This window comes from Lepidochelys kempii, chromosome 1 (genome assembly GCF_965140265.1).
Source record: "Lepidochelys kempii isolate rLepKem1 chromosome 1, rLepKem1.hap2, whole genome shotgun sequence".
Taxonomy (NCBI): Eukaryota; Metazoa; Chordata; order Testudines; family Cheloniidae; genus Lepidochelys; species Lepidochelys kempii.
In genome coordinates, this window is record NC_133256.1 from 191,166,915 (window position 1) to 191,179,192 (window position 12,278).

At 38.5% G+C, this 12,278-nt stretch overlaps 1 protein-coding gene across 2 annotated transcripts in view; it reads right to left on the reverse strand.

Moving 5' to 3' along the window:
* Positions 1-12,278, reverse strand: part of NECTIN3 (nectin cell adhesion molecule 3) — a 119,489-nt gene that overhangs the window by 42,890 nt on the left and 64,321 nt on the right. Inside the window, exon 6 of one of the 2 annotated variants that reach the window (XM_073306147.1) lies at positions 4,246-4,384. In XM_073306147.1, the coding sequence (XP_073162248.1) occupies positions 4,246-4,384 (139 nt within the window). Of the gene's footprint in view, positions 1-4,245; positions 4,385-8,504; positions 11,494-12,278 lie in introns of those variants that run through there. The other variant, XM_073306137.1, reaches the window with a different exon arrangement.

A 12,278-nucleotide genomic window follows, 5' to 3' on the forward strand; every position in this document is an offset into this window, starting at 1 on the left:
CTGTGTGGCCTTGTCCTTCCCTCCTCCCCCACCCCTCCCGGGTTACCTTGGCAGTTATCCCCCTATTTGTGTGACGAATTAATAAAGAATGCATGAATTTGAAACAATGACTTTATTGCCTCTGCAAGCGGTAATCGGGGAGGGGAGGGCGGTTGGCTTACAGGGAAGTAGAGTGAACCAAGGGGGCAGGTTTTCATCAAGGAGAAACAAACAGAACTGTCACACCATAGTCTGGTCAGCCATGAAGCTGGTTTTCAAAGCTTCTCTGATGCGCAGCACACCCTGCTGTGCTCTTCTAACCACCCTGGCATCTGGCTGCGTGTAATCAGCGGCCAGGCGATTTGCCTCAACTTTCCACCCCGCTATAAACATCTCCTCCTTACTCTCACAGATACTGTGGAGCGCACAGCAAGCAGTAATAACAATGGGAATATTGGTTTCACTGAGGTCTAACCTAGTCAGTAAACTGCACCAACACGCTTTTAAACGTTCAAATGCACATTCTACCACCATTCTGCACTTGCTCAGCCTATAGTTGAATAGCTCCTGAATATTGTCCAGGGAGCCTGTGTACAGCTTCATGAGCCATGGCATTAAGGGGTAGGCAGGGTCCCCCAGGATAACTATAGGCATTTCAACATCCCCAACAGTTATTTTCTGGTCTGGAAAGTAAGTCACTTGCTGCAGCTGTTCAGAACTCTGGTCTGTATGAAGATGCGAGCATCATGTACCTTTCTTGGCCATCCCACGCTGATGTTGGTGAAACATCCCTTGTGATCCACCAGTGCTTGCAGCACCATTGAAAAGTACCCCTTTCGGTTTATGTACTGGCTGTCTTGGTGCTCCAGTCCCAAGATAGGGATATGCGTTCCATCTATTGCCCCACCACAGTTAGGAAATCCCATTGCAGCAAAGCCATCCACTATAATCTGCACATTTCCCAGAGTTACTACCCTTGGGTTGGTGATTGCATTAGCTACTTGGATCACAGCAGCCCCCACAGTAGATTTGCCCACTCCAATTGATTCCCGATTGCCTGGTAGCTGTCTGGCATTTCAAGCTTCCAGAGGGCTATCCCCACTCGCTTGTGAACTGTGAGGGCTGCTCTCATCTTGGTATTATTTCGCTTCAGGGCAGGGGAAAGCAAGTCACTAAGTTCCATGAAGGTGCCCTTATACTTGTGAAAGTTTTGCAGCCACTGGGAATCATCCCAGATCTGCAATACTATGCGGTCCCACCAGTCTGTGCTTGTTTCCCGGATCCAGAATCGGCGTTCCATGGCATGAGCCACCAGGATGGCTAAATTGCCTGGGCCCGTGCTTTGAGAGAAGTCTGTGTCCATGTCCTTATCATTCTCATCACTGCACTGCTGTCGCCTCCTCACCTGCTTTTGCAGGTTCTGGTTCTGCATATACTGCATGATAATGCGCAAGGTGCTTACAATGCTCATAACTGCTACAGTGATCTGAGTGGGCTCTATGCTTGCTGTGGTATGGAGTCTGCAGGAGAGCAGACTTGCAGGGGACACAGAGGTTGGATGACCAGTTTTGCAGACCTACTGCACCATCTCCTGCCAGGACACAACAGCTGAGTGGGCCACATGTTTGCCATGGTATGGCGAGACAAGAGCAGCTGAGCAGAGTTGCAGCAGAAGCAGCAGATGACGATGGTCATATAGAGGTTCTGCGGGACCACCAGGAGAGCAGAGTGGCAGCGGTTGTTGGATGACTACTGTTTGTGGACCTACTGCACCCGTTTGATGAAAGCAGTATAGCGCCCACATGGGAAAAAAGGCACAAAACAATTGTCTGCTGTTGCTTTCACGGGGAGAGGGACGACTGACAACATGTATCCAAAACTACCCGCGACAATGTTTTTGACCCATCAGGCATTGGGAGCTCAACACAGAATTTCAATGGGCAGCGGAGTCTGTAGGATAGCTACCCACAGTGCAAAGCTCTGAAAGTCGACGCTAGCCTCGGTACTGTGGACACACTCTGCCAACTTAATGCGCTTAGTGCGGACACACACAAATCGACTGTATAAAATCGCTTTCTAAAAAATCAACTTCTATAAATTTGACCTAATTTTGTAGTGTAGACATACCTTAAGATAGTATTTTGGAGAAAAGGGAAACAGAAAAAAAGGGGGAAAGAGTGACGTGATATTGATCAACATGTAGCTTTCAAGTAATAAAAGCTGCTATTTTTAAATGAGACATTCACCCAAATATTAAGTTAACTTCAATGGGAGGTGGGTACCTAGTTTTCTTAAGCTCCTCCCCCCGCACCTCCCCAAATAATCCAGCTAAAACCTGGCTCTAAGGGCTGGTCTACACTACTGCAGTAAATCGATCTAACTCATGCAACTTCAGTTATGTGAATAATGTAACTGAAGTCAATGTAGTTAGATCCGCTTACTGCAGTGACTACACTGCACTGTGACTTCCCTTACACTTCTCCGGGAGGTGGAGTACACAAATCAATGGGAGAGTGCTCTCCCATCGATTTAGCAGGTCTTCACCAGACCTGATAAATCAACACGCGCTGCATCAATTGCAGCAGTGTCAATCTACCATTAAGTGTAGACATGCCCTAAACGTGCATCTTCTAACCCCAGGCTCTTCCCTGACCGTCAGCTTGCCTGTTATTAAACCCATACATTTAGTCTCATTTGGGACAAATGATAGAATTTCTTACATTTTCATTATAGTTTCAAGCATTAGAATGTTTATCAGGCTTTTTTTTTTTAAACGTTGAAACTGTAATTTACTGTTACCTTATGCTATATACTTCAAAGTCAACAACTTTTTTCCTTACTACTAGTTACCTCTAAGAGGACCTTGTCCCTCCTTTTAGGCTTTGCTAGATTTCTATCAACTCCTAAACCAAAGCTGTTTTTATTATGTCTGAGGTAACAATTGTTAGGTTAACTGGCAACAAATGTTTTAAAAACACTAACAGATTATAGGTTGCTTGAAATACTAAGGTAGTATGCTTATGCAATTTACTTCAACTTACTAAAACAGTGTCCTGAAGCATTTTTTAATCCATTACTGCTTTATCATCTTTAAAAGGAGTTCATGTAAAAAAGCATAGGCAACTAATTTGTGGAGTAGGCATGTCTAACCTTTTTTAAAAGTGAGTTTTTCCAGTACTTGTTTGCTGTAACACTGACGAAGAACTGATTCCCCCCCAAGGTATCTTCAGAGTACCTCGATGTTTAAGGATATGTGTCTATTCAATTACCAGCTATATTTGTTCTATTGAAGGGCACAATCAAATCCTTGTAAGCATTTTTTCCCCCAATTTAGGACTACTTCCAGGACAACTGTTTCACCACCATATGAGCAAAGCTCCCAAGTATATAAGAGCTTGTAAAAATTACTCCAACAACAGGTTGGGCCACATTTTAACCATGTACTAAAATGTCAAGAATATGAAATTTTCAGCCTAAAAGTTGTTTTTTTTCTCATTTCAAGTACATGATCTCAGGGGATGTAGTTTTAATCTTAACTATGACACTGCTCCTTCAGTGCTGTTATTTCAGAGAACATGTAACTGCCACTTGGAGGTGGGGAGGCTTCTTAACTTCAAACTAGGCAACCTTAACTCAACCCCTCCTAGGGATGACAGTTATCACCCTTGAACTGCCATTCTGCACACAATTTTTGCACTTACCTATCTACTACTAGAACAAGTTACTACACTAAACATCCGTAATTTATACTGTTGGAGAAAAAAAACCTGATAAATGAATGTGCAGAAAGGTGACTCAAGGTAAGTTTGAGATTTGTCATTTGCTAGGTAGCTGTGGCAATAGTAAGTTGTATGCTTGTGGGTGGGGGATAAATGTTATTTACTATTAGGTACGTTAGTTCTTTGATTTTTTTATTTGTTGTGTTTTGTGTATGACTAACTGCTTCTCTAGTCTTTCATATTTTAGTTTTAACAGATGTTAAGAGTATTGTGTACTAGGGCACTTTAAAAAATGAAACCCCTTTTTTGCCTTGGAAACAGCTGCGCTTTTCTAGGGGAAAGATACTTAACACACTTGGTTTAACTATGCTTGTTTTTTTGTTTTATAAATCCTGGTGATTCCGCAATGTTCAATTTCTCAACACCACTTTTGGGTTCAGAGACTGACTGTAGTACACACTAAAGTTTTGTTTCTTACCAAGTAACTATAAATACAGCCAAAAACTTCATGCTTATTGCTTCTAATTTAGAAAATTAAGATACTTACACTTTGTCAAGGTAGGATGGCCTTTTTTTCCTTGGAGTCAATAGTACTGTCACAAAGATGGTAATGATAAAGAGAGCAAGAACTGCTCCAATTACAGCCCCCGCTACAGCTACAGAAGATGTCTGCTTAAATGGCACATCTGTAATGTAATGCACCACAGATTATCCTTTTCAGGTATTATTTTGTGATTTCCATCCTCACAAAGCTAGTCATTTAAGCGACATTTTGGAAACTATATCTACTTGCATCATCATGCAAAAGCCATTTTTATAGTGTAAGATGTTCTTTCAAAGTCTTCCTAATCAATGCCAGCTGCCCAGATCTCATTAACTCTACTTAACAAGCTAGTATGTGGATATAAAGAAAAGGCAATTTATGAATAAACTAGCTCTCTATTTTAAGCCTTTGAGATTGATTAATAAAATCAGTGAAGAAAACAATACAGTAACAGCATGCTTTTTATTACTATTTCAAACTTAAAGAGACAGTGCAATATACTCAGGTGACAGCTTTTTAAAAAAAAACTATTGAGAATTGCAAAAACTGGGACCAAGCAAATTAGTTTTAAAGAAAAAAATGAAACAGGCTGCAAAATGCAACATGCAAAAATACTAATAAGTTAACACTTACCAAAACCACACTTAATACCATGTCCTCTCCAAGACCTAACGCTTTTAGAAAGCATTAAGAATTTTCAGTGCATGTCTTATTTTGACCAAGTTTTAACAAACTGCTACTCCACCCAGACTTCTAGAAAATTTCCTTTGAGATTTCAAGTGACCCCCAACAACATTAAAAATAAGTACTTTGTGACAACTGACCATAGCTACATCACCGCTAATTTTAATTTCAAATACTTGAAACCATTGAGTCTGATATAAAAATGTCATAAGTGCTACAGTTGTACTCATCTCCCCCCCAAGTATTTTAAATGTGGTTGGAAGCTTCAAATGGAAGCTTTTTCAGTTGCAAACACCTTGCCTTGTGCAAACCGGTGATTTTGCACAAGTTTGATAATTATTCATCATCCTCACAGTAATCAAATCAAAGGTATCACACAGTTAAAAAACAACTTCCATGGACTTCAGAGGGAAAGGGACAGGAATTCAAAATTTAACAGTAAAATATAGCTAAATGTGAAGTTAAAAAAAGACTTTGTATCCTCTGCTACAGAAATGCTACAGAAATGTCAGGTGGGGGGTTGGTTGTTTTTAATCATGAAAACACGTCCTGTCTCCATCAGCGAGAGTGGATTAATTTCAATCGGCCAGACTACACTCCCCATAGGAAGGTCTTTCCAGTATTCCACACCATAGAATTTTACGGCACAATTTACACTTACAGTGTAGTTAAGGCTATAAAAAAAATAATCTTCTGAGGCAGCTGTATTTTACAGATCATTGTCTCAAGTTTGTCTCCTTATCTCTCACAAAGAGACTGCCAGTCACTTATTTTCTACAAATGATAGGTCACCTCTCTCCATATGCATAAGCCTCATATTATAAAAAAACAACCTATCACACTGAAAGTCACAATGGTACAATCTAGATTAATTTCCTCCCAAGGCATGGGGCTTCATTTTTTACTTCAAGCCTGAGGTTCCCTCTGCTACTTGCCTCTTCTAACCACAAGTGAATTGGGCACATTCATAATATACTAAAAACCAAGTTTAAATGGCAGTATGTCGAGAATGCAACAGAACAGTACTTCAGAAACAGAGCTTGTCAGTTTGATTTTGTTGTTGTGCACAGAGCCAAGCAGCCAACTCACGTGCAGGTACTAATCCATCTGAAGCTGTGGATACCATGCATGCTTTTGAACTTCAACTGTCAAATGCATGAAGCTGTGACAATCTGGCATTTCACATTTTGGCCATCTGCTATCCCACTGGCTTTGTACAGCCTTGGGCAGACTAGGATATGCAAGCTTTCATTCCAGTTTCCCAGACCACCTGTTTAGCTTCAAGCTCTATCGCTATGTAAGACCTGGCTTCATATCCCATATATTATCTGTGTACAATTTCACGCGCTTGCCTGGGAGTGCACACATGGGTGTCTACTGCTTCTAGCTTGTGAACCCCAAACTAAGACACCCTGTTAATCTTTTGCTTCATCCTCATTTTCCTCACCTCTTAGCTATTCAGTCAATACCTACTTTTCATCTCAATTCTGTCCCCTCCTCAGGTTCTCCACCTGTAAAGTCTATGGGTAGCTCAATGACTGACAGGAATAAGTACTCTTTCATACTACAAAAGGATCATTATTTTTATCTCAAGGTTTATCTTAAAAGCTAATTAGAGCCTTGAAGGTTAACAGTTACTCCCCCAACCCAAACTCCCATAGTAAGATACCAGTCTAATGGTTTGGTCCTCATTCACCCATATGAGTGGACTGTCTCTGCAAACTCCAAGGCAATATTCTAAGGCTAAGAGTCTATTTTTAAATGTGCTGTAGAATCAGGCAACAGTGAGACGCAAATTCTAATGGGACTGACAAGCACTCGGATGGAACCAAGGACTTCAGCAAGAGAAAGTAAGATGTTATTGCTGAAATGCTTATCAGACTATAGAATTCTTTGCATAAGAAATTGTAGAGCAACAGTCACCAAGATAAGTATTTTAGCCAGCCCTACATGAAGAGTACCATCTCTAGAAAGCTTGAGGACCCAAGTTGTGTTACGATTCCAGCTTCAGGCACTAAACTTTAAAAACCTCCATACCTCTGATCAATATACTTCACTACTTGAAATTCAAGGTTTGATTGACACCCATGCAGAATTGGCCAGAATAAGGTAGTCTCGGCCAAGAAAGGATAACAGCATAGCCATTAATCGTTTTTAGTTTAGTCTCCTAGCTATTTTTGCTGTCAGTGACAAGATAAAAAACCTAATTATTGAAGATGAACCCTACCAAATTGACATGACTGAACTCATGCCAGAGGTTATCCAGGATATTAGTACAGTGCAGTATGTCAACTTCACAAGCAGTAAGTCTTCAACTATTATCCTTTTTGGAAGAAAGCTATCTGATGGGAAGATTTCCAAAGAGACACTTAACGTGCCTAAAAAATTGTACTGTACATGTCTTGGACTGGGATTTGACCTTCTCCTGGAGTTGGCCTTTCAAGGAGGAATCTGTTTTTTTTTCTCCTCACTGCTTTAAGTTGTCTAGTAAAGATTATAGCCACTGGGGCTGAAAGACTGCAGGTGGAAGGAAAAAAAAAAATACAGGCTACTGCTTTTTAATCCCTTGGAGTAAAAGTAACCATTTGAACGATGTGAATATGACTTCACTGAGGGAGTATTTTTCAGGCTTTGTATATTTGCAGACTTTGTTTCATCTTACACTTTGGCACTACTGGTTCACTAACTGATCCTGCTTTTCTTTAGAGCATCCACAAGCATGTGTCAGATACGTGGAGTGGCTTGTCATGGAGTCATGTTGACCCAGGTGAAGAGAGCAAGTATTGCTTTAATTGCTACTATTACCACACTGAACTCCCTGGTTTTAGTCCCAATCTCTCACAACAACATGGGAGGCAACAGATCAGTGGATAGAGTGGCAGGTAAGGAACCGCTGAATATACAAGACTGGGAAGGTGGTAATCACAGGGTCATCTGCGGTGCTAAGCAAGCTTGTTCCTAGAGCTTCCCTCCATTCTAGACTCAAAACTCCTGGAAAAAATAAAGTGATCTATTTTCCAGGGGATTGTTGGTGGTCAGTGTGCTGATGAGGAATATGTATGGCAGGAGACACCTCCTAAACTGTCTTGTCAGTTTAGTAAAAGAAGGCAGCACGACGAGTCTCAGAGGCAAATCCAGAGTAACAAACTCCATCACATTGGACTGGGCAGAAATTTTGTTGAGTCATAACTTCTGTCAGAATGAGTTATGTCATCCAAGGAACAGCTTTTGCTTACAAGAAGGTAATGTGTCCAAATACTTAATAAACGTTAGACGTTAACTGAAATGAATGAAGTCATTAATTTTAAGTGATTAACATACCGTTAATAAAGGTAGAATTGTCCTTAAATATCAGCCATGCTAATTGCTTAAGTTTCTCTATATGCTATTTTGAAAGGCAGTTAAATATGTAGAAATAATTTTCAAAGCACTAGCGATACTGAAACAATTCTAGTTGAAGGCTGATTGCTGAACGCCATTTCCCCCCAAAAACCTTTACACTTAATGTACATATGTTTGGGTGTGAACTTTAGCTCGTTATTTCATGTCTTTCAAATCAGTTCTGCACACTACCTGTATTCAAGAACTCAATTTAACAGCAGATGTTTATTTCGCACAACAGCATACTTACAGTCAATTCTCTATTTACAGCAAACATACATCAAGTAGGAAACACTGCAACTCTTTTGGAGTCTTAACTCTATCACCAACCTCTTCAGGTTAAAATTTTTAACTCCTCCAAGTTTAATAATTTAAGATGGTGAAGAACACTTAAGAATTTAGGAAATACTCATCTCTAAATCTCAACTTGTTACAAAAACCAAAACCTATAGAAGGCCCAAATAAATTCTCACATGGACATAAGAGAACGTTAACTGTAAACTCTAAGTTAAATTATCTCTCAGAGACAACAAGAAGTTCTATATATAGAATCTGATCCAGTTACTTCAGTGGGCTTTGGAGTGGTCCTTGTGTGTTATGAGAACTCATTTGCATGAGTTTACACCTGAGCACAGACCCCTTTGCTATTGTGCTAAGTTGAGACTTTGGTCAATTAATTTAATACACATCACATAGCTCTCAACTATGAACCTAACTAGCCTTAGGAAACAGTTTTAATCTGTATATGAATTTACTAGTCTACGCTTCATTTTTGAAGACATGCAGTCATTTGGAATCACAGACTACTGTCAAAAGTCTAATGCAGATGCTGTATTTGTTATAAAGCTCTAAATACTCCATCATTTTGCAGTGCTTTTACTATTAAAAGAAACATTCAAAGAAGTAGCCATTAAGTATTCTTAAAATTCTGGTCCAAGCTTGTTAAATCTCCCCTCTCCCCCAAGTTTTTTTCCCATTTCTGGACTTCAACATTAAGGCAAGTTTTCCTGGGTAAGAGAGTTTTTAAACTCATGAATGCATGTCAAGTTGAGAGCTTAAAATATGGATTTCACCACAGAAATTGTAAAAATTAGAGGTGATAAACAGTTAACTGCTGTCAAACTAGATTATCTGAATTAACTTTATTCAGATTCCATTCTATTCATTTGCAAAGCTGAGGTAGTGAACCTACTACTGAATAAGAAGAAAGGTTATTCCAGTTCTTGAAGAAATTGACTTCCAAGCATGCAATTTCATTTCTAGTAACCATCTGCTTCTCCTAGCTACAAGACTGTTTACTGTTTTAGTCAACAGTTCCACTTGTTTATTTGTAACAAAGCAAACCAATGCAATACAAACAAACCCAACTGAGTAATACATACAACTGTTGTTCTGGGGATTCCACAGTGTGCTTGTACAAATTATTTTTCCAACAGCATTAAATAACAATATTTATTACCCTACTTGCTTTATTTTAAATAGCACTTTTTTTACGTTAACCCCTTTTCATAAATATGCATTTTTAAAAAAAGTATGCTCAACTCTTAAAAGCAATGATGTAATCACAAAGCATTGTAAAAATTTGCCCTTTACCTTTTATGTTCTGCACACCATGTTATGCTGTATTCTGCTAGAGTCTTAAACATATATATCTTAGCTAAATTAACTCCTTGTATCATATATCTCTTAGCTAAATTAAATCCTTGTATTTCCCAATCCCCAGTGAAAACTTTCCAGGCATCATCTTATTTCTAGTTGAAAATTCTCTCTTTTTAAGATCGAGAATCAGTTTTTGATCTCACGTGAAGAACAGGACTATAACGGACTAATTCTGTACATAGACTGTAATAGTACTTTTTGAAAATGAACTGTAGTGTAAAAAAAAAATGGTTCTCAAAAATCAGCTACAAGACAAAACTTTCCATATCTTCATTGTTTCTCCTCTAAAACTCCTTCACCAAGAATTCTAACTTTTTCAATGCAACATGTTTTCTTTACAAAGTTACCACTAACTATGCACATCGTATTACAGGAAGGCTCATTAAAACAAAGAGGTATTCATTTTTGTGTAGAAAAGAATATATCTTTGAAAAAACAGATTTAAGCAAATCCATGTTTTTGTATAGTAAAAATTACTTTTAAGAATTGAATTTACCTTCGATAACCTTCAGCTTTGAGACCAATTCACTCGTTTTTGTCTAAAATGTATATATATAAAAAAAACACATGTGCTTAACCAATGTGATCATACGTGATCATAGTCTCAGGTAAACTGTTTTTAAATCACAAAGCCAAGACAGTTGCTTTTTAACTCTAACCTTGTATGGTAACTTTAATTTAGCACTTGGTTCTTACATGTGCAGTAGACGAATAAAGCATTATGCATCAAAATTCCAATATTTTCAAAGACAGTAGTACAGCATTGAAAAATCATAAAGCAGCTCAGATACATTTAACCCAGAATTTTACAATATCAAAAGCTTGAAAATCAACTTCAAAAAGCTTGTTTTTCCTCAAGTAAAAATATAAACAACCTGAAAGTGATCAACTAATGAATGGAACTGTATGAATCAAGTTAAGGTATCAGTGGTTACTACACATACCACTCCTTCCGGGATATTACTGAGCCATCTACATGTGACACAAAGTCTTCTTCATTGTCATCATAACATTCGCCACCCATGTACTTCATTCCCAGTGTTCCTCCTTCATAATAATCCATTGGTCTTTCATATCGTTCTTGGTACCTGTTAATATGGTCTACATTGTTCCATTCTGGTTTGTCTGGGTCTTCTAAATAATCTTTTGATATTAGACTGTTCACTGGATGTTTTATTTCTTTTTTTAGACTGTCAGGGTAAGAATCCACATCATCTGATTGGAGAACATCTATTTGAGACTCTTTTTGCATATCTGATGGTGGAATGTAGTTCTTAGCAAAGTAGTCACCACGGAACGTCCGTCTTCTCCTATAGCAGATAATTCCAACCAAAACACTTACAAGTATCAGAAAGAGAGCCCCACCCACTGCACTAGCGATGATGGTACCCCAACTGTCTTCCTGCATTGCTGGCAAGGTTGATGTTGGAAAATGTATTAGTTTTGGTTCTGTTGCTAAACCTGTGATGCCATCAGTTGAAGGATGCCATGGAACCGTGGGTGGTCGTGTAGTAGTAGTAGGAGGATCTAATGGAAAGAGGAATGGGGTAGACAAGACACAGAAAAGGCAAAGAATGTCAATGCAAGCTAAATCAGTAGAGGGTTTATAAGAAAGCCAAGTTGATGAATATGTAAATATGTGGTTCTCTACTAACAGACAATAGTTTTTCATTCTTAAATTTCTAAGAAGTCTGAGCAATTATAAAGTACTTTTGCAATACAGATTATAGTTTTCCAACTAATTCTGAATTGGCTTCTGTGTATTCATTTTCCGCTATACGATAAGCAGGGTGGGGAACTGCTTTTATGGCACAGAAGCAATCACTGTCAAATTTTAAAGTAACCATTAATTCTCCTGAAAAAATGGAGAAGTTCCTTTCAGTTTATGTAGGTTTTAGAGTTTACTATTTCCAACCAGTTTTATCTCATCCATGGAGGATATTATCTACTGCAAACAAACAAAACAAAACCAACCATTAACCAATTCCTCAACCAAAAGGTAAGAAATGGTTGAAAAATTAATATTGGCGAAGGACAAATAATAGTTCACTTTTAACTTAAACTTTTATTAAATTTTGAAATTTTTCAATGCATTGAAACAAACTCTTAAAGAATGAAAAACTATACATTGTGTGCTAAGTTAGCAGAAAGTAAGCTATTGATTTTAATTATTCTCCCCAAAACATTGGCTGTGTTAATAGAACCTCAACAGCCTAAGTGGGGAATGGTGAAGGAACTCAAAGTTAATTATGTTATGCAGTTCTCTAGTTATGAATTTCCTTTTAAGAGAAGGAAGGATGTCAGTGTAACAA